At 39.2% G+C, this 23,793-nt stretch overlaps 2 protein-coding genes across 3 annotated transcripts; both read right to left on the minus strand.

Annotated features, from left to right (window-relative positions):
• Nucleotides 1–875: 875 nt before the first annotated feature.
• Nucleotides 876–3,055, minus strand: LOC129768013 (uncharacterized). The gene is made up of 3 exons (XM_055769369.1): nucleotides 2,691–3,055; nucleotides 2,292–2,427; nucleotides 876–2,226 (listed from the first exon to the last, which is right to left on the minus strand). Exons 1-3 carry the CDS (start codon nucleotides 2,998–3,000, stop codon nucleotides 885–887), a joined length of 1,788 nt encoding a protein of 595 aa, XP_055625344.1. The 5' UTR covers nucleotides 3,001–3,055; the 3' UTR covers nucleotides 876–884.
• A 7,300-nt stretch (nucleotides 3,056–10,355) lies between these two features.
• On the minus strand, nucleotides 10,356–22,259 carry LOC129768019 (plasma membrane ascorbate-dependent reductase CYBRD1). 2 transcript variants are annotated; one of them, XM_055769380.1, is made up of 5 exons: nucleotides 22,019–22,259; nucleotides 11,553–11,781; nucleotides 11,281–11,489; nucleotides 11,070–11,224; nucleotides 10,356–11,011 (listed from the first exon to the last, which is right to left on the minus strand). In XM_055769380.1, the coding sequence occupies exons 2-5, from the start codon at nucleotides 11,761–11,763 to the stop codon at nucleotides 10,843–10,845; spliced, it is 744 nt and encodes a 247-aa protein (XP_055625355.1). In that variant the 5' UTR covers nucleotides 11,764–11,781; nucleotides 22,019–22,259; the 3' UTR covers nucleotides 10,356–10,842. The 2 variants fall into 2 exon arrangements, with proteins under 2 accessions (XP_055625355.1, XP_055625354.1); XM_055769379.1 differs by having other exon boundaries at nucleotides 11,553–11,795; nucleotides 22,019–22,258.
• Between the last annotated feature and the right edge of the window lie 1,534 nt (nucleotides 22,260–23,793).

A 23,793-nucleotide genomic window follows, 5' to 3' on the forward strand; every position in this document is an offset into this window, starting at 1 on the left:
AAGTTGTCAAATCGGAGGCGGACTTCAAGAGAAAATGGATTTCTGTTCAAAAAAAACTACAACCTGACGTTGTACAGAACCTTATGGACGGGGTAAAGAGGAAGGTACGAGCATACGGGCTTGGGCTCGAAGTATGAATAAAAAGAAAATGCCAAAAGTTTTTTAATAGATTTTATTTTACTGTCTAAAATTTTCAAAAGGATCGGTCTACTGGGCGAATTTCTACAGCGTTTTTTCCGTGATGCAATTTGATGTGACACACCCTTTATTCATTCATTCAGAATGGATTTAGATTCAACTTCAAAAAAAATTATATAACCCACTTCCTGTTTTTTTTTTTCAAGTGCGGCTAAACGAATGCCTATCACTGTAGTGGCGGAGATAGCCGCTCGGGGCTTCGAGGCTAGAATATTCTTATGCCTCAACTTACGCTTCACACCAGATGGTATAGTTAACACAATTTTAGATGTGAGAGGTAGGGCCCATGTGGGCAAAAATACAACAGCAGCACCGGAGCTAGGCTTAGGTGCCATGTGCTAGTCACGAGCCAGACCCACACTTGGATACGGCGCATTTGCATCTCGTGGTAGACCCCTTCTTTGCATAAGGTACCTTGGGGTTGTGAGCTTACGAGAATTTGAGGAAAGACCCGTACTTGGCCTCTTAATCAAGCTACTAGTTTCCTCTTTAGTAAAATTAAAAAATAGCTAGAAATAATGCAAATTGTGTCTGACATCTACGTCATATAACGTTTCAGAAGCCTAGTATAGGTATGGTAGAAAGTTCGATTCAGGGACTTTTGCTTTTTAGGAATAATGAATAATTCGCTTTATATGAAAGGTTAATATTCATTACATCTGTTGTTATTTTATTTCTTTTCGATGCTAATTTTGTTCACTTGGATAGTTTGTTTCCGCTTTGGTCATTATTTCTCTTAGAATAATGCGACATAACTTCAGTTCCGATGCCGTGGCCGGTGGTAAATTCCCATCTGATATCAATATTGGTTTTTGCACAAACTCAGCAACACTAATTTCCAGTTCAGAGTGATTCAGTGAATCTGTACTGTCCACAAACGGTAACCGGGTCATTCGACCGAACGGCTCTGTGTCAACTGTGAACATTTGGATCGGATGCTTCGGCAGAAGTGCGACTTCAGTAAGATATTCAAAGAACACGTGAGATAGCCGAGATAATGAGTTAAACGCATACAGAAAACAAGCCTTGTCCTCTCTGCCTGCGGGATTTAACTCCAAAGCGTCGTAGCGAAATGGCGAGAACCAGTACAGGATGTTTTCACTACTCCAAACGGCAAAATAGGATTCGTCTATTTTCATGATAAGAGCGACTCGAATCGCCAGTAAACAATTGGTAACCGACTCGAAATGTTCTCGCTCAGTAAAATCGAATTTCACAACCAATCGTATCAGTCTAAACTTTTCCAACAGAAAATGTTCCTCTTCGCCTTCTTCACAAAGAAACAGTCCAAGCTTGTTGATGACCTTGTCCGTCATTACACCTTCGAACAACTCGTTCAAGTTTGATGCTTCCCACGATCTAGTTTCAAGTTGTTGAGCCAAACTAATAGCGTTCAACGATATCCTCAGAGATTCAAATTTAAAACTAGCCTCTTTCAAGTATCTGTCTCCTATTAGCAATGCTTCGTGGCGATTCAAAACAATAAACCCCTCAGATACGGGTGTTTTACGATTGAGTGTTACTATGGACCCCTCATAGACTGAAATCCACGAGATGTGGGACATATAAAACTTCGATTTGTCGGTTAATTGCTTCGATTCTTGAATGAATCTAATCATCATTCTGAGGCTGTTGAAAAACAACAATTGGGAGGTTTCTTTCAAACAAGGATCGTATAGATAGTATCCTTCGGTTATCCTCCAGGTAATAACATACTGGTCCTCATATTTCTGTACTAATCCACTGTAATCACTAACATGCTCGATTAGAGCCTTTTCAAAATAATTCGGCGGAGCATCTGGTGAATTCATACGACCTTTAATGATCGTGTTCGTCAGAGCCATACAGTACATCTTTCCAGCGTGTTCAATTGGAAACCTAGATGTAACCTTATCAGAATCTGTACTATTCTCTATGCGACGTATCTCTTCAAAAGTGTCAGCATTCCATTTTATCGGGTTTTTTAATCGTGAGAACAAAAAAACGATGCCCAAATGTTTGAGCATTTCAAGCTGTCTGTTTTCGTCGCTGTTAATAAATATTAATGTGAATCGATCGAATAGATTATAGAATAGACTAATTTTTAATTGTACCTCGCATTTTTCGAAGGTCTCCGCCGACATGGTATGCCGAATAGAACACCAATTTTCTGGGGAGTCGGATCAGTGAACTTCTTCTTGTGTGGTTTCTTTGGCGATGGCTCAATACTTGAAATTCCTTTCGTGATATCTGATGGGTAAAATTGTGATCATAGTTTTTCGCTGAGTCTTTGTAAAATTCTGAAGTTATTTCAAAGCAGAAACTCCCATTTTGCTCTTCTAAATATGTATACATTAATAAATTTTCTGATTGGAGTGATAGTGGAGTACGTTCTGATAGCAGATTTTATAATCATTTCATAAATGTTAAAAAACGATTTAAGCTCGTAAAACTTTGTATTGTAAACTGTAACCGCTGTAATAATTTGATGGTTCATTCGAAAAATTACATACCACCTGATGGCACTTGAATTCTTCGATTTTTCTTGAATGGAGGTTCCAAATCATCTAATGGCGCTGTTGACTGTTTGCTAGTATTCTCTTGAACTAATGATACCGGCGTTTCCAATTGCTCCGAATTTCCTGCTTTTTTGTGCTTCCTTTTGTGCGTTTTTTGAGTTTCCTGTGTAGATTTCATAGATTTTGCCGCTGTTTCTACCTCGGACATGTATTCAGTAACGGAAGTTTGAGTGCTGGTTTCATTATTTGCGAGTTTGGAGGATTGGATTATGCTATCACCCTTCACAGCATCGGTATCGGTCATCGTTTATGATTTTTTTTTATTTGAAAGAGATTCAAAGATTGAATTTAACGTCTATACTTCCGAAAGTTAAAAAAAATATGTTGGCTTTGGAGCCTACTTGGATAGGAATATTATGAAAATAACGATTTCAATATACACCCGTCCAAAAAAAAAAATTAAAGGAATAAAATGCGAAGTCGAAATTTTTAGATGATCTTTGAAATGCTTCGTGAAAAATCAACGCATTATGATGGGATGTATCACTCTAACTCTTAGAGAACGAATGCCGCCATACTCTTGACATTGTAAATATTCTAAAAAAATCGAATTCCACCATACATGCGATATTCCGTTATATTTCAGTAATTCTGTAAGGTTATGCCTTTTTTATGCATGCAACGTGATCTGGAGCATTCTTCGTATAGTTTCTGACTGGGGAAATAAACCAGCGCAATTCCTTTCCGTGCACCTTTTCTCGCTCTGGAAATAAGCACTTATGTGATAATTGGGTAATTTTGCATCAATTCATAAAATCCGAAAGTTCATGGCATGGTTCAATGAATAGGGGCTTCAGATTCAGGACTGGTCAGCTTGTTTGCCAGATCAAAACCCTACCAAGAACTTATAAGGAGTGATCTTGTAGGTGCAGCTTACAAGCAGTATGAGTGATTTGAAGAGCTTAAACCAGTAGTATCCTCTGCGTAGAACGACATACACAGTACAACAAGGCGCAGCTTGGTCGATACCACCCCGAATGGGTTATTTGAACTGATTGACATCTAAAGATGACCTACGAATTAGAAACTTTTTGTAATTGATGTGAAATTGACATTCATTTTGTAGAGGAGTGAGAATTTTTCCATCTGATTCTATAGTTATGAAACACTGGAATTTTAGTTTTTTGAATGTTTCGCGCCTGGACACAACAATAAAGTTCAAATGACTACTCTTATAAATGAAGATAGTTATTATATCCTGCACTATATACTTCAATTCAACCGACTTCTTACGTATCTCTGGAAACTCAGAAAAATGGAGTTGTTCTATAATTGTGAAACGCAGTGTCCGAAATTTGATTGTGCGTGACTTCCAGCGTAAGGAATTTCAACAACACATTTCTGGGAAGTATGAGGTAAGCCGAGGTGCATTCGGAAGCATCAGATGCTCGGCAGCGAGGCCGATCGACTCGGAAGAGGACCGAAACGTAAGACTCATGCAAGGACGGACACGCTAATCATATGGGATGTAAAGAAAACCCCACGAACAACCATTTGGGCGATTAAAGAAAGGTTGAAGCTGGACCTCTCCAATCGCACCATTCAACGTATCTCAACGTATCAAGCGTACTGTGAAGGAAGCAGCAGAATTTTGTTTCCACCAGAAAGCCCCTATTTGAATCCTATTGAGGATTCATGGGTGGTTTTGGACAACAGGGTGGACAAAACTGGCGTTACAAACAAGCAAAACTAATTTGCCGCGTTGAAGAAGCCAACGGACGAGCTGGACCCCCAACATTTCCGGAACCTGGTATACTCTCCCCAAAGCGTTGTCAGTTGGTTATTATTGGTTATAAGGAGGTCATATTGACCATCACTTATTTTTTTTTTAATAAACCTTTTTTTTATCCCATTTATTTATTTAAGGCTCATTAGCATTTTAGCTGTAACAGAGCCGAATTTAATTCGTGTACATGTCACATGGTTATCATATCTATAATTAGCACATTACACAGTTGCCGTTCGCCAGTATTCCTTCTATACCATTACATATGGTACATTCACACAGTAGCCATTTAGGCGTAAGAGTATTCTTTCTGTTCTTTCATTATCCAGTTGGACCACCGGACAGCGGAGACAGTTGATTGATCATTGTTGAGTTATTTATAGCAGCCCGATGTGTCTTGCAGAGCAGAGCAGTGGTATGGATGAATCGATCTTATTTCGACCGTGGATCGATCTCCATCGCTGATGATTGTTGCGTGAACCTAGCTATTCTGTAACAACACAAAGATGGCCAATGAGGGTCCTGAGCTTTAATAAACCTTGAAACTGAATTTTTTATGTCATAGCCTAAAAGTGCCCATTTAGGGAAAAAAAGTATTTTTTTTTGTTTTTCTAGAAAATAAGTCAACGATACTGAAATGGCAAAACGTAGTATTAACTGGAACACCGAAAAGTTTGAAAAAACTTTAAATATTGGAACACATTGATTTCGAATGGGGGTGGATTTTTTTGGATCCATCACTGTCAATGTAGCAACATTTATGTGCACTGCCCACACGAAGGGAGACCTGACAACGAGAAAAAAAGCGTTCTATGCGCAGTTGAAGCAGATATTTACGACGAGAGGAAAAAATTATTATTAGCGACATGAACGTTCAAATAGGAAGTCTTTCCAGCTTTTGTGCTTCGTTGATGACATTCACATCATTGCACGAACTTTCGATAGAATGACAGAAGCGTATATCAGACTAAAGGCTGAAGCCCAACTGGTAGGTCGAAAACTAAGTACAGTAGAATCCCGATTATTTGCTGAATAGAGTGGAAAGATAACCACGAAAAACGAAAATTGAGAATAAAACAACAAACGAGTAATGTGATACAATGAGATACAAATACGAAAAAATCGAAGACTATTGAGGTTCTACTGTAATAGATTAATGAGATAGCTATCTGGTTTAAAATGACGGATCATAATACACAACACGAGTCAAGGTTTATAAACAACACATATAACACTACAAGACACATTAAAACATCGCTGCGGTTGGTACTGCTGAAAGGGGGTTGGCGGGTCGTGAGAGTTCCGGCTGGATCAGAATGAGACTTAACCTAGTCACGGGATGAAGATCAAACGTGTTCTCGACTTAACCGAAAAAAGCTATGTGTGGCGTGATGGTTCACCGAGCTTGCTGATGGGTCAAACAAATTCCCAAATCCCAAATCTCAAATCTCAAAAGAAGGTAGACCTCTTAAGCGGCGATCCGGATAATAATCTCCGCCGGATAACCGAGCCAACACGAGCCGAAGCAATTAAGAATCCAACAAAATACATGTCAAAATGTGAGAGTAAACCGAGGAAGTTTTTTAATAAACCATGAAATGGTTGAAATGGTAAACTTATATTTAACGAATTAAAAAGTAGAAGTACAATTGAATACTATGTTCTCAGCCGGTTGACTAATAAGCAGCACAATCTTCTGACTCCTTGGGTTCTTGCTTGGGTTCTCCAATACAGTCGCCATGACGTTTTCGCAATTGGTTGTTGTGTGAGCGGATTAGTCGTTGTTGTTTCGGGAGTTGACTCGTCCTATACGTTCTCGATTTTCCCGTCGATCTAGACCCAGTAGTTTCTTTGGTGCACCTGCGCATTGTCCTTTACACCCAAGTTTTTCTCAGTTGCACCATGTTTTGAGTTGAATTAATGATCTTGCTTACTGTTTTAACAACTTCTAACGGTGTACGCATGGGTCCACTAAGTAGGATTTAGACAAGTGATTTGTCATCAGAACTGGCAAGGTGTGTGTGTTAGTAATACAAAAAGATATCGAGTGGTCCTTTTAAAGTTGGCAACAAAGCGTTCCGTGTGTGCGTTGCTTTGGTTGTGGAACGGTGCTGTTCTGAGATGCATAATCCGGTTTGCTTCGCAGAAATCCTCGAAAGTGTCACTAGTGAGCTGTGGACTATTTTCAATTACCAGTACTTCCAGCATACCGAAACTTCTCGAAGATCTTTCCGGAGACTCGTCGTTGTTGGTTGGAATAATCCCCGGCCATCTGAAGAATGAATCCACTACTAGTAGAAAGTATGTGTTGTTGATGGGACCAGCAAAATCTTTGCCGCGGTTTTCCGGGAGTCGGCCGCGACTCAAATTTTGTCTTGTTGTCTGCTTTTGCGATCAAGGCATACTCCGTGAAAGGGGGTACCTTCTGCTGCAGTTTGGACTTTGTGAGCGACGTACAGCGAATCTCGACGAGTGAAGAACTGTTGGACCTCCGGTGTTCTGGAGACTAAGCTTCAGATGCTTCAGAACCCTTTTGCACAAACTCCTTGACCTTCTGTAAAGTGCGATCCTGATAGTTATCGCCTGCTATTGTTTTGTATGAATTGGAAAGCTATTCGATGGAATGGCAGACAACGTTACAGACACTTGGACTTCCAGCGACGCGATTATGTAGTCCTCGTCTGGCTTGATGGGTGAGTTGATTAGACGAGAAAGGATGTTTGCATGCCCGAAGAAGTCCGTGGATACATATTCGATGCATAAGTCGTACAGGAGCATAGTGAGGGCCCACCTTTGAAGGTAGTTTGCAGTGCACGGAGGAATTCCACGCTTTGACCATTATAGCTAGGAGTGGTTTGTCGGTCTGTAGAATAAACTGTCTCGCATAGATCTTTCGGTGGAATTTTGTAACGGCGTATACGAGACCGAGGGCTTGCTTCTCGGTTCGGCTATAGCGGGACTCAGCTGGCGTCACTAGATACCGAGAGAAAGTCTGTTGAAACGGTACAGCTCCTTGTGGGTGTTAATGTTAAATCTTCACTTACAGATAAGCATCTGACAGATCAATGTTGATAAGCATCGTATGTAGCATACTAATTAACCCTAATTCCAATTTAATACAAAACATCCTGACCATTCTTTCCTCATCCTCAATTCCGCATTCTTACTTATTTCCCATAACCACTTTCCGCACACCATATCTAACAACATATACATAGGGCCCTATTCCAGAAAACGAGACGAGCAGACGAGTGCTCGTCTCGTTTGTTTTCATATTCCAGAAGCCGAGCTCAACTGAAAACAGATGAGTAGCTCGTCTGGTTCGACGACCGTTCGGTCGCGCTCGTCAATGAATCAGTCGAATCGTCTAGTTTGTTTGATGTGTTTGTTCACCTTGTTGATTTAAAGCATCGGTATTCTTCTGCTCCGCCTTTATCTTCAAAAATTGTTTCACGGCTAAACTAGTATTGCATAAGCAATGTATGTTTTCAACTGCAATCATCAAATACAATTCAGTAATTGCAAGATTTTACAGATTTTCAAATGGGCCTCTTCCATACAACACAACCAAATGTAAACATTGAACTCATATCCAGGGATGCTAGACAACTGTTTTGAATATATTAACACGGCACGGAAAGGGTCTTCACATATTGAACGAAAATGAGTAATTCAAAACAACTACTTTATTGGAAATGCATATATATATAGATTTAAAATTTTTCTTGATGAATCGTTGATTAGGTGAACAAACATTGCCCCCAATAAATCCATAATAACAAAACGTCAGAGTGATGAAACCATATGCTCGAGGAAAAATATCAATGAAAGCAAAAAATATATGAAACTTATTTCTTTTTGTTATGTTTTTTAAATATTTTGGCACTGAGAAAAGAGTATCGATTGAACAATTTTAAAACTGTTTATTGTTTTTCTCAAAACAAAAATATGTCTTCTCATCTGACATCACTGATCATACCGAGAAAAACTGACTGAAGTCTCTCCAGTCTACCATATAAAACATTTCAATGAAACTCGTGTACTGGAATGGGATATTTTGCTCGTCTCGACAGTGACTGAAACCAAGACGAGACGAGACGAATTGCTCGTCTCGTTTTATGGAATAGGGCCCATAATCTCCACCTAACACTTTTCCGCTTTGTTAGTCAGCAACTCTTGGGATTTCCTTACGGAAATCCCCCAAACTGACTAATTACGCATTCCCGACTGAACGCTAATTATGATGTGCCAGCCGTTCCAAACTTCCCTGTATACGACCTCGAACAACTAAGAACAATAACATACTGCCCCGCTCGACGCTTGTTCTATAGCCATAAGCAACAATAATAAACAGGCAAAAATAAAACACCCAAATGTACACAGGTAAAGAAAACATACGGTCATGTGAACCTAGCTCGTAAGATAGTTGGTAAGAGAAATACATTCTTGTGTCAGACTAGTTGATGTCTGCATGTCTTTTTAAATCCGAAATCCGAAAACGTTACATGCCTAACGAGCAGGCATGTATCATGGCGACCGTGTATCATGATGCTGTGTCACGTACAATTCGTCATTCGTTCGAATAAGTCTCCTAGAAGTGGAAATGGATAACTGTTCGCTTCGAGTGGGCTAATTAACTCCGTAGAGAAATCCGAACAAATGTGCACTGACCGATCTGAATTACGGACCGCTACGATGCGAGCTGTCCAATCTGCTTAAGTCCTTGGTGTGATGATGCCTAAATCTTCAAGTCGCTTAAGCTCGTCCTCAACAACGGCCTTTGTGTTGTACGAAACCGGCCTCTTGGACTAGAACACCGGCTGCGCGCCTGACTTGAGGTTGAAATGCACTTGTGCTCGAGAGCAAAGTCCCTTGCGGAACACATCGGGAAAATCGGCCTTTCGTTCGAGTACCTGCTGATCTGGTTGTTGGCTACCAACCAGCATGCAGAATGACGAAACGGTACATCCTAGAGGACAAACTCATCATTAGATCTGAACCTAGAATATTCAAAGGAAGGTCAGCACAGCAAACATAGCAATTATACTGTCTTTGTGTGTTTCGCCAATGGTGTAGGTAGCTTGAAACATCACCTCGATGCTTAGTCTATTCTCGGAAGCTGTTTGTACTTAACAGTCCGGTGGAGACGTCTGTGGTGTCCCGACAGTTCTGCCTGGATATGATGGTTATGTCCGTGCCCGACTCCAGCTGCATTTCGATAGGATCTCCATTGATTGCTATCCCCACGTAGCGCCGGCTGCGCGAGACGTTGTTGACAGTTAAAATCCTGGCAGCGTGGTATTTGTTGTGTTTTTTTGCTTCCCCTTGGATGATTTCGAACCGGACTTGAATGTCATTCTCCCAATCGTAAGTGAACTCGGTAATATTGCTCGTTAAGAAGTCTAGCTCATTCTGGTTGGTGTTCTGAACATTCCCTTGAATGTTTGCCATCTGATCTGCCACTTGGGTCATCAGTGCCCGTTGATAGGTGAGCAGCTGCGAGGTCGTCTGCTTGAATGGTTGATCCGTGTTGCTAGCTGGTTCCACCGGTGGTTGTGGTAAGGACACGCAGGTGGAACACGACGCGGGTGAGGGAAAAAAAGAGTTCATGCGGGAAGCAAGCCTGTAACAGGCCTCTGTCTTCGGAACATGAAAATGTGCCAGCTCCGTTAATGTATTGAACACCGTAGTCTGATGCAGTTCATCGGAAAGTTACCTAGCACTTTGTAGAAAGTTCGTTTCTAGAAGCATACACACATTCACCAGATTGTCACCAGTTCGATGTCCCCAATAAAATTTTTGCGTCACGTGTGAATCATTGGATTGAATCAGAATTCTTTCCGCTGAATTCTTGAAGCATATACCAGTAAAAATTCACATCAAGGTTATATTTTATTAGAATCAAATAAAATTCAAAATCATTTGGAAACACAGCACTTCTTGCTCTTAAAACATGGAAAACGTTCCTATAAATAAAGATCTCCTACATATTTACACTAGCTGTTTTATGATATATTTGAGCTATCGTTATTTTTTTTATTGTGTAGTTTCAGTTACATCATTCCAACAACAACTTCCAACCGTCGAAAAGTACGATGTCGAAGCAAAATAAGAGTGCATATCAAGCTGCAGGTGATGAAGTAAGGTGCGCATAAAAATACATTCATTTATTTCCGCAATCCAGTTTTAAGAATAACGATAATTAAATAATCTGTGGTATATATCGTATCTATAATAGCGCCGTTCGGTTGCGTTTCTTAGCACTCTTAAGTACGGTTACTTTAGTAGATTTGTATGAGAGGGTAATCAGTATTACAGCCATTGTTGAATAGTATGATATCAATCAGACGAGTTTATCGATTACTGTGACGATGAACTATGAGTCAATAGCATTACGTCTTCCGGCAATGGTTTTCGTTTGTACATAGGCTCAGTTACCAGGAACACCACCAGACCGCCATATACGATCAATAGTAATCCAATCATGTTCACCAAGACGGCTTGTGCCGAAAGCTCGCGATAATCTTTGCTGTTGTGATGAGATAACATTAACAATTATTGTTTTGGGGACAATAAAATATTCTTACATAGAGAAGATTGCCTTCTCGAGCAGACCAAGCAGCGATGCGGCGATTGCGAGGACAAATCCCAACACTCCGAAGAACACATGGACCGGCATATATGTTGCACGTAATTGATCACGAACTCCGGGGAATAGATAAGAGGCAAACCCGAATACATACTACGAAAAGATTGGATGGTATACAAGGAATTATCAGAATCATCAAACATTCTTACTTGTAGCGAGAATATGATGACAGCAGACATCCCGACCCACGAGTGCAATGTATACATATTTGGTATCGGTGGCCTGGCCAGATTATGTGAATCGAATGCGGCGACTAGAGCGATCACAGTGAAGATAAAAGCCATCGCATGTATGAGGGCGTGAGTAATTTTTAGGGGCTTTTTACGGGCATATCGGAATCCTCGATACACTAAAATTGCTGGGAACAAATTCGGACGGTTGGAATTAGTGGTTCAGTTTTGAATAATGAAGAAATACTCACAGTTTCCATATAGGAAGATCATTCCCATTGTCATCAGCAGAGGATGCCAGTTGAATTGTACCGATGGTCTGGAGGTCCATGCCAAACCGTTCAGATGTACTCCAACCCAGGAACTCACCAGAATGATTAGGGTTATACCCACCATCTGGGTAATCAGATACAACAGACGAAAATTGTTGAGAGACGTGGCTGGGGGACTGTTGCTATCCATTTTGGCCCAAGTTCAACACTGTAATGATACAACTTTTGATTGATTTCTGTTAATCTTCCTTTTGCCAAAGTTGTGTCATAGTCGTCTATGTCATATATCATAAACGTTGTCATGAAGACAATCACCGTATCTGTAGAGGATGAATAGAAAGCGGAAATTACTGATATTGATCATATACGTCTGGAAAATGCCAGTCAAACTTGATTTGTCTTATCTTATTTCGGAATTCGGTAGTAGCAACTTCACGTGAATGGCAGCTGAAGAGGGGAGCCGATAACATGATAGGTAGTAATTGTTATTAATAGGTACTACCTTTTTAATCTTGTTATCTCAAGAGACAATAAAATGTCTTTTGGCCGGGAACCTATCAAAAATATGTTGTTATCGTTTGGCATAATTCTGTGTAATCTAAAATTCCTTATTCTCATTTGGTGAAACTAAATTAGTTCGGGTCGTAAAATAATAAATAGTTCTCATTTGGTGAAACTAAATTAGTTCGGGTCGTAAAATAATAAATAGTTGTATGAGTTAGAGCCGATAGATAGTCTTTTGAATTAGTTGAGCGCTGAGCTAATCGAACGATACCTGATGTCGTTGCCAATTGCGATAGTGTTTGGTTGCAGTGTCTTCAAATCCGCAACTCCAATGCTGGAAATCATGGTGGTTTCGATAGTCATTTCAAAACCGTCAAAATCATTCCTAGCGAGTTGTTTTCGATAGAGCAAGCTGAGAATAAATATCCACAAGCGAATGATAAGTTTCTACTGTTTCTGAATGCACCAATGCAATGTTTGGTCTTAATTCAAAAAAAAAAAAATTAATGATTGGCTAGAATCGCAAATCATTCTGTGGCAATGTGGAACTGCATGAATTGAAGAACTTGAACCGGTCGGCCAGAGCTCAGGTAATTTTGCATTGTCTCTTCTGTTGTTAGACAAAACGTTTTCTATGTTAAACGTTTCGTTATTGACCCAGAATGTAACGAACGGATTGAACTGATATAGATCGTTTGAACTTGTGCAACTTGAACTTGTTTTGTCAATAAAGTTCAACCTTCTACATAACTTGAAATTGGGTTAGGATTAGGATCAAGATTGTGCGGATTATACACTAAATGGTACAGTAGTCGTTCGCTAACCTGGCTCGAAAATCAACCTAATTATCAAATTCTACTCGCTAACTGAACTGAAAAACAGCAAAAGCAAAACTTCAAATTGAATATGGCGTTGACGCACGCCCTGTTCAAGATCAGTCCAGTTAAAGAAAGCCCAGTTAGCGATCGACTAGGTGTCGAATGTATTCCATAAACCTATCCCACTTAATTTTTGACGCTTGAGTTGATCCAAAATGGTCGCCGTTTTAGAAGCATTAATAAGATTGTAAGTTATCGTATCGTTATTTGGGCTATATCACCATTCAGAAGAACTTTCGATAAGTTCATAGAATTTCGAACAAACAGAGACGGAAAATTAATGCCCTAACAGATGTGAGGGTTGGTGCTTTCAAACCATCTGGCGTTTAGTATAGTTGCATTATGAATTTCAAATTTCTGTTGATGGGAAACCCTTCTACATGTTATTCTATAATATTTAAACCATCATATGACAATGAATACTGATCAATAGTGGAATAAAGAAACAAAAATCGAACATGATTCCGCGTGTGGATGTAACTTTTCCGGCTTCGATATTAAGCATTTTGAGTGGTTTCATTGCAAAATTGAATTCGCTGATGATTATATTTCGGTTTGTGAGTTGACAGGGAAGCGATAGTAGGTATGTACGGAAAAGTAAATTCATTCGTAAGTGGTAAATTTAAATTATTGAAATAATTGCACTGGTGGGTTGAATGGACAGTCACTTCCATAATCACATCCAATGCATGATGGAAAGTGAAGGGAAGAATAATGGACTCTTTTTTATATAGCTTTCTCTTTTTGTTCTATTTCAGTTACTGGGCGCACAAACACTGAGAGAGAGTAAAATTATTCCTCTCGCGAGCGATAAACCTCTACGCTTCGTATATTATGAACCTGTCCATATTCCCCCCACCACATGTCCATTATACCCGCACCGATCAAAATGTTCTACTTTTCGGCTTGTTTTATTTTCAGTAAAAAACATGGAAAAACACATTTTATAAAACATTTGGCCAGTTATTTCGAAACCAGTAGATTGTAATGATTGTAAGAAAATGCTTTTAAATTTTTGAAATCATGAGTTTCTAAAGATACAATTGAAGTTTTCCTTAACATGTTCGTCTTACCCCCATCTCCCCTAATTGATGTTGATTTACATAAAAGTAACTACTTCTTGGTTCAATGCAGCAGCTGCTGTCGTTACATTTCACTACAGGCTTACCTGTTTTTGTGCGAAGGATAGGTAAAAAATCGCATAAAGTAAAATCGTACAAAACTTCAGTAGTAGCTTTAAAAAATCTTGTTCGCTACACAATTTGGAAAAAAAACTTTTTTTGTGCAGTGTGCAGCATAACAAAGTTCCCCTAAGAAAATCACTCAAATCTACACTGCTTATCGTTTGATTTTTTTTTGTTTTCCTTCTATGCTGAGACAGTTTGCCTTTTCGGTTGCGAGTGACTGTTTTGTGCTTTTAATCTGCGTTGACGGCATTGAGCTTCGTATTATGGAATGGGGGACGGCATTAGGCATGACAATATGGGTTTGTAGAACTTTTAAAATCAAAATTATGAATGAAAATTATTTTTCCCAAATCAAATTAGTACTCTATGTAAATGAAAATCACTTTTGCTTGCAAGTAGTGAAAAAATATCATACAAAAATTGTGTCTAAAGATAATTTTATATTATTATGGTAAGTTTTGGTGAGAATATCTGAAAATTCGTAGAAAACAGTTTAAATTAGGGTCAGAGCAACGTTCTTCTAGTAGGTAAATAGGGCCAACTAATCTGATAGAGAATAGTTGACCTCATAAAAACTAATATCGTATCCAGATGTCGACACCATTTCGCCGTCAACACGAATTGCATGATGAAACTTGATGCTATTACAAATCATGTCATGCGCAATGTTGCATTTTATGAGAGGATGGGAATTATTTGAGATGCAAATAATTTAGACGCAAATATGTTCTTTCCACACTGTCAGTTGCGAAAAAAACCAAATGGACGACAGCTTCGTCAAACATGATCCTTTACATATACCACACAAAAAAATCGCAAAAGCGTAGAAAAACGGGCAAAAAAGGATCGCACAATAAAATATTTGCCTGTACTTGTAAAAAGTACTGGGATGTCTTCACGTGACGAACCAACCGCTCGCCTTAATATCGTATGAATTCCGCTTCATCGGTCATCGGACTCAATATATTCTGCTCTGACGGAATAGCCATCGATCGCTAGGTTATTCCACATATCACCTAACGATTCGCCTACATACATAAAATGTTATTTCAACAGTTCCGAGTACCTTATTTTGAGTTTTTCATCCAAGTGAGATCCCTCATGCATATGAGGATGTATTGAATCTGCTAACTCCCGGGAAAGAAGAGTTATCCGACGTTCAACTGGGTTGAAAGTACTGCGTCCGGGAACATTTGTAGCAGCGAATATTGTATGAAGATTCAATTGATTAGAATAATAAATCGAAAACATCTACGGCCTATTAAACCTTTTTTTTCTCGCCTGGTCCTCCATCCACATTAATTATGATTAATGGCTTGATTATTCCTTGATTCCGAATAATATCGAACTATTCGATGTTGAAATCGCTCTTCGATCCACTAGGTCTGCTCAATCTGTTTGTTATTCACGGTAGTACTGTATGAGATATGGGGATCCGGAACACAGCAGGATGAAAAAGTTAAAAATAAGCTACACCGGAGGCGGAGAAATTTGATTCACTTGTTGGTCGATGTTCGCGACATGGAAAATACCTCGCTGCTACTTCCCAGGCGCAGCCCACAAACGCCAGTAAATCTAAAAATTGTGTGGCGGCATGTTTTCCAACTCTGAAATCTGACGGATTACCGGAATGCGTACTGTAGTCCTAGGAGGTCGATTAGCACAGTTCGTCCACGAAAACCACATACTATGTATCCCCAGGAAATTTTTGTAGAGCGACTCAGCTACCGCCCTAGGCTGGTTACAGATTGATCATCGTAGATAGAAACAATTCGTCGCCTTCAGGATCGGATAACTGCTGATGATCACCGAAGTAGGCAGAACTAGACGGATCTTGCGAAAAAGTGGGGAAAACAGTAAAAAAAGGTGCAATTTAAATTATTTTTGAATTTAAAAAAAAAATCCAAATATTTTTTATTTTAATATAAATATAAAAAAAATTATTGTTTTTTATTTTTTTTTAGACACTAAATTCAGATCTCTACTGTCAACAAATGGACCGTTTGAAGCTAGCGATTGACCAGAAACGTCCAGAATCGCCTAACAGAGGAGATGTTTTGTTCCATCTGGACAACACAAGGACACACAACTCCAAGAGCATGATTGGAATGCTTTAATGCATCCACCATATAGTCCGGACCTAGCACCGAGCGATTACCACTTTTCTCTCGTATTGGAAAATTTCCAGAGTGATAACAAATTGGGATCAAGGGGAAATAGTAAAAATCTACCGCTAGAGTTTTTCGCCAATAACGACGAAGACAAAAACACGTTTGGGCGGAGCGAAGTTCGCCGGTGCAATTATTATGTTGTTTTTTGGCTTACGTGTCCCGTTTTCAATCATGAACTAATTGGTCACCCTTCATATAAACGAATGCGCTGCGTGAATTGAAGGCAATTCTTGAATATAGCTATAAAAAGTGTTTCGATGGCTAGATTATTCATTTGAAAAAGTGTGTTGCTTCAGAAGAGGCATATTTTGGAGACAATAATTCAAATTAAGATGATAAATCAAGCATTTTCTTCAAAAACTCAAATTTCCAGTACATTTTCGCAGCCATTCCATGCCAAACCGATATAGCGGTTCTCAGATTTTCGTGAAAGTTGGTAGATTTGTTGAGTTATTTTTTGGAAAAAAAATGGAAAAAGTTGATTTGTCAGACCACCCTGAAATGAAAATGAGCACCCTAATGAAAACATTATAGGTGATTGTGTTCAAGACACGACCGCATTGTTGACGTAGAACTACGCTGTAATTTAATTCAAGTTGCTTGTTTATAACTGCGGATATTTTTTTATAATGCTACGAAAATTTTGAAATAACCATTCTACCAGTTTGGTCGCCCTGAAATGTTTTTTTTAAATTATATAATCATTTGACGATAATTGCTTGATGATTCTGACGATAATTGTTTGATTCATTCTTGTGCTCGCAGAACAATACATGCTCGAGACAAGCGCAGCTGTCATCCTTAGTGGAGAAAGTTTTGCTACTGGCAAGCGAAACCAAATCACATACAACATTTCAGAACGACATTTACTTTCTTGGTGACCAAATAAACGAAATAAACTCTATCTGTTAATCTCAACAACCTCGAAAAGAGTAGCACTGCTTCATTATGATCAAGATAAGCGCAAATGCAATCCTAGTTGAAAGCAGTTTTGCGTTTGCTTTTAAATTAATAACTTAATATAACTTATTGAATAACTTGGTATTCTCAAATAATTTTTTGGTGCACAACTTTAACATCTGCTTCCCCATAGCGTCAGTTCAATGCATTGATGACAGAAAACAAACAATATTAACTGCTTGGAAAAAGGCGGAATATTTGCCTTAGCAGAGATTCATTATCAATACCCTAGCGTAAATAATTCCCTCCCGCTATGTCCCCTTCTTGTTTATATTTATCATTACGACTGCATAATTTGCAACACAAAAAATCGTTTGTAACCTTCAAAAAGGCCCTTGGAAAACTTTACTTTATCCATAATATTACTCCTCCACCCTCATTGCCTCGAGAAAGGCTTTCGATTCCTCGTCGTCCAGCTTGCCCAGGAACGATTCTGACCAGTCGTTTTCATCACGAAGAATGAAAGTTTGCCTCCGCAAGATCCACTGTTTATACTCTAGGCAAATATTCCCCTTCGTTCTTCTTCTTTTCCTTTGTTCACGGAGACTTTACATCTTACGATTTCCCCTTCGTTGCTCATCGATAAGTTGCTCGTTATTGACAGCTCTGTTCGGGAAAGCACACAAATGGACAGAACAAATGTATGAGGAAATGGGAATGCTTCCAATTTTCATTAATTTAAACCATATACAGACTATTGGATTATAATGTATAGCATATCGAACAAATCTTAGGGAATTTCCGATTCGTTTGGTATATAAATCGTTAAAATCCGTTCGCGGCAAAAATAGTTTTTAACGTTAACTTTATTTCATAAAAACGTGATCTGTTTTCTGATTTGGCACCCTTAATGAAAGACGTAGTTCTACGTCAAAAAAATATAAAATACGGGCCTAATATTTTGCGATGAAGAACAAATCTACCACATTTCACGAAAATCTGAGAACCACTATATCGGTTTTGCATGGAATTGCTGTTTGACAGAAAGTATGTAAAAAAGTTCAAAAAATCAAACAGAGTCGAAGTATTTTATTTATTTATTTTGGCTTAACGTCTTTACAACATGGCCTGATTCACAATTTTTCTCCAATCAACTCGGTTCGTGGCTATCTCTCTCCAATTTCACGGACACCCCGTGCTCACCATGTCGTGCTCCACTTGGTCTAACCACCTTGCTCGTAGTACTCCTCGTCGTCTCGTACCAGCCGGATTCCCGATGAACACCATTTTTGCTGGATAGTTGTCCGACATTCTTGCAACATGTCCTGCCCAGCGTATCCTTTCAGCTTTGATTACTTTCTGGATTCTGGGTTCGCCGGTGAGTTGGGTGAGCTTGTGGTTTATCCTTCGCCTCCATACGCCGTCCTCCTGTACTCCGCCGAAGGTGGTTCTTAACACCCGTCGTTCAAAGACTCGCAGGTTCTCTTCGAGTATTGTTCAAGTTTCGTGCCCGTAGAGGACAACCGATCTTATGAGCGTGCTGTACAGGGAACATTCACACGACTGCTAAGTCTGTTTGACCTTAAGTGTTTGTGGAGACCATAGTAGATACGACTCCCATTGATAATGCGTCTCCGGATCTCGCGACTCGCGGATCTCTCATTGTCAGACGTTACCATTGAGCCATGGTAGATGGCGGCTTTAAAGTCGATGAATAAATGATGCGTGGTGACTCTGTACTCACGGCATTTCTGGAGGACCTGCCGCAAGGTGGTTTGGTCAGTAGTAGACCGACCTTTGATGAAACCGGCCTGATAACCTCCTACGAATCTGTTTGTCTGTGGCGATAGACGACGGAAGATGATTTAGGAAAGCACTTTGGAGGCGGCATTAAGGACGGTGATTGCACGAAAGTTTTCACAGTCTCTTTTGTCCCTGTTCTTGAAGATGGGGCAAATAAGAGAAGTAGGGAGAGTCGAAGTAGCGGTCGATTAATTTGAATTGGAATTTCTCTGCTGCGAATACTCTATTTTTTGTAGGCACTTGTGTCGTGAGTCCTTTGAAATATTGGTGTGCAACTTAATTCGTTACTTTATCACAAGATGGTGCGATGAATAATTGATGACGACAATAGATTTTTGCTGAATCGTAAAGTGTCGACATCTTTCAACCAAATATTGTGTGTTGTCTCTGAGCTTTGCACAAAAAGTTCAATTTATTCTGCGTTGTCGAGTTTCATTGCAAATCAGCACTATTTGCGGGAAGTTTTGATGTTATGTTTCCATTGGAAGGAAAGTGCAGCTGAAGCGCATCAAATGCATGTGGAAGTTTGTGTTGACTCTGTACCATCAGAAAGATTTTGTAGCGAATGGTTTAAAAATGGTGATTTTAGTGTTGAAGACAAAAAGCGTCCGGTCAATCGAAAAAGTTTGAAGGGGAAGGATTAGAGACATTACACGATCAAGACGAAGTTTGCAGATTTATTGGGAGCAACTGCCCAAGTTATTTCTAAACGACTCTAAGACACAGGATACATCCCAAAACAGAGAAATTATGTTCCACACTAATTGAAAGCGAGAGATGTTGGACAGCGATCTTGAATGTCCGTAATGCTTGAAAATAAAAAAGAATGTCTTTTTTTACATCGAATCATTACCGGGACGGAAAATGAATTCACTACGATAATCCAAAACGCTAAATATCACATGTAAAGCCCGGCAAACCATCAACACCAACGACGAAACCGAATATTCATTTGGCCAGAATAATACTCTGTATTTGGTGGGAATAAAAGGGTATGATCCACTATGGGCAGCTAAAGCATAGTCAAACGAACAATGGAGACTTCTACAGGCAACATTTGATCCGTTTAAAGCGAGCTGTTGCCGACAAACGTTCAGATTCTGCGACCAGACAGGAGTCGATAATATTCGATCATGACTAGGCTCGGCCTCATGTTGCTGTTCGAGTTGAAAACTATTTTCACAATAGAGGATGGGAAATTCTGGTTCACCCGTCATACAGCCCAGACCGTGACCTTCCGACTACTATTTGTTTCGATTGTTGCAGAACGCTTTGAGTAGAATACGCTTTACAGAACAAGGTACCAAAAATTAACTGGATTCATGGAATGGAAAACGTATGACTAGCGATGGACAATACTTTGAATGATGTATTAATTATTCATCAATTATTATTCAAAAAAATATGTTCCTCATGCAAAAAAACGGAACGAATGTAGCTACGCACTTCATAACATCAAATGCATTGTTAAATGAATTTGAAAAATGATGCCACATCATTCACAAACTATTAGTCCGACATCATCGAATGTTTGTTTATTACTGACCAAACTTATCACTGCGACGATTCCTCCAGAAATGCCTTTAAGACATCGTTCTTACGCACCATCTATTTATCGACCAAAAGAGCAATGGAGAATCACAGACGAAAACGGCTTCTCCGGGAAGCTGACTGGGCTTATTCAGACAACGATGGGTAGAATATAGTCCTGTGTGCGAATATTATCTAATTTTTTTTTCAGTGGTGTGCAGTAGGACGACGTTTGGAGAAGATGGATGAAACACGAGGTGGCTCACCGGTGAACCACAGTATTCATGAAGTGGCCAAAGCTGGAAGGAGAAGCTGGACAGGAGTAACGGGTGGGTGCGAGACGACAAGAACCGTCTCAAACTACGGCCTACGAATCGTTCTTTGGCACAAAATTGCTATGTATTCCACTTTTGTCGTAAATTTATTTCAAATGCGTCGTCTTAAGTCTTCAATTTAGAAAGTAGATACTGAAAATCGGATTTTTTTAAACAAAATTTTAATATAAAAAAAATGCAGATGGTTGTTGGAGCGGCCGGTTAATTTAGCCAAATTATTTCACCATTTCTGATCTAAGTTTTTTAGACGAATTCAAAGAGAATGTGCGTGAGTCTATCACCAGTTGTAATGTTCACACGAAAAATGGGATTCGAATGGAATTCTCTGTCGATTCAACTTTAGTTACAAGTTACAATAACGTCAGTAAACGGAAAATCGATTTCAGGTTTAATGACTGTATTCTCGTCAGATTTTTAACTTCTATATCGAATGAGAACAAATTTCTTTCAACAACTGCACCGTGTGATTGTTCATTTCTGTATCACCATACTGAGTGTTGATATAAATCCGCTTCATTTTCATTTTCGTGATTAAATTAAACTTATTTTGCGCAGTACGTGTATCCATGACACATTCTAAAACTATGCATTCAACGCATATTTGCAGAACACTATCGATAAGCTCACAACACACAAAGGGCTAACAAGCCAGTTCATTTGCTAAAGTTCTCATCATTCATCACATTCTGTGTCACGTTCGTTCAAAACCCATCATTACCAATATTTTTAAAAGCCAAACATGGTCCTATTATATCCACCGAGAAGCAGTCATTATTTTTCTCACAGTTATTTGTTGAATATATAAATACTAAGTGCATCAGTAACGAAGCAATTTGCCGCGTGCATCCATGAGGTCAAACCATATGTGCTGATGTTATCTATATAATGTGGCGAAAACATCAATGTCTCGCCACGCGTGGTTCCAGCCACTTGTTGCCCAATTGAAGCTCGAAAAATAACACAATCATGGCACCATATTGTACGGAAAATTTTGCACCTAAGCAACTTTCTCAAAAGTTTATCTCATTTGTGCGAACGTCTCTGGTATCCGAAGCTAAACCGACGTGTACTTTTTCCTCAAATTTGTGCAACGAATCACATTTTTCTCCATATCCTAATCGATATGAAATTCCTTACCTCTCGCCGTAAAATGGAACGAAGGGTGGAGAGTACAGATGCCAGACACCGCTAGTTTACTGCAAAAGGGGGCCACGCAACAATTGTTACCGCGACCGCGAATACCGCTAAACTGACTAGAAGTTTGGGCACCACACAACACAATCACACCTCCAGATGGTGGTAGCATCTCTGTGATGGATAAATGTGTGAATGGTGAGCGAAACATGCCCCAATAGTGCGGAGAAATCGCAAGCCCCAGCAGTACTGATTAGACTGTTTGCCCTCGACTGAGGCCGCGAGCGAATCCATAAATGAACAAAATTAGAGAAAACGTCATGGTGTAATTTTAACTGACGAGATTTTATGGAGCATCCAGATGTATATACTTTTAAAATAATTATAATTTATGAAAATATAAGTTATAAATTCTTAGAAGATATAAATATCTTCCGAAACTGTTCAGAAATAATATATGTAATTTTCGTTTCGGTGTTTATGAATGCTTGTTGGGATGAACTTGGTTTCGCCCCCGCAAAGGAGAAGACAGAGATAGGGAGAAGGGGTAATACATGGCAGAATTCAGAGAAGAAAAGCAATCGTATCTCTCCGAAGGAATTCTCCCGTTATTTGATATTGCTATCAGTTGAGTTCATTCTTGCACGACAATGCACCGCTTATCACGAAGGCGTTTATTTATTTAAAAAACTAACGAGGCACCTGTTTTTAACAGCGGCAGAGGTTAATCAGGTGAATTTAATCATTCAAATATTTTTTTTGTATCGCCGTCGAGGCAGACTTCTAACGACGACAGCGCTTATTTTAACTTTTAGCGTATTATGTATTACGGTGTTTGTCATACAACTTTGACAAACATTGCTGGCTTTCACTAGAATGGTAGTTTAAAAGTGAGTCAAAATCAGTAATTTTACAAGTGAATGAAAATGAATCAATCAGTTAATTTAGATCATTTCTGATATACTAGTATGTAAGTTGAGTGCTACCTTTCATTTTTGTGGCGCACATTCTTCGAATCCTATGGTGATTCAATCGGTACAGGATAATCATTTCAACCCCTAAACCTACCTATTTCCACACCAGACTTGCCGAACGTCTTGCGTTTGCATTCATTGTGGTTTATCTATTTTTTATATTTTTAATTTTGTTTATATTAACACTTAACTGTCTAACACCATTGTGTGGCCCCACAAGCTTATGATGATAACCTTGTCGATAACGCCCGTTATGCTCTACGGAAATGTCCCACGGGCAGCGGTGCAGGCAACAGTGATTCGGCATCGGAGAGTGTGTTGGGTGATTCCTTCGTTTCAGAAGGCACACAACCATATTATTCTACTGAGAAACAAAAAATACTCCCGTAGTGCGTTGGACGGGGAAACTTTTGAAACGCGGGATCTTCTGATCTTGAACATTTTCTAAAAGCTGTTTTTATAAATTTGCCGCTACTGCTGTTAATACAAAAAGGTTTCAAGAATGGCGCTGAAGAGATTTGCAGCTGACGAATTTAATGCCAACTCTAGTAGCTATTGACAACACCATCTCAGATTGTACTGAAACTTTGTTGGTGGGATAACATTGACCATTTAAGCAACTTTTCATACTTAAAACCTCTGTTACAACTTTGATTTTTTTTTTCTTCAGCGTTGTTTTGAAAATTTGTTTGAGTTTTCATTAAAATTCACCAAAAAAGATATTCTTGACAAAGAAATTGTTTAGAAATGTTTCTTTCCAAAATTCAAATTTAGGGGCTTAGAATGCAAGGGGTGAAGTGACTT

Source organism: Toxorhynchites rutilus, chromosome 2 (assembly GCF_029784135.1).
Source record: "Toxorhynchites rutilus septentrionalis strain SRP chromosome 2, ASM2978413v1, whole genome shotgun sequence".
Lineage (NCBI taxonomy): Eukaryota > Metazoa > Arthropoda > Insecta > Diptera > Culicidae > Toxorhynchites > Toxorhynchites rutilus.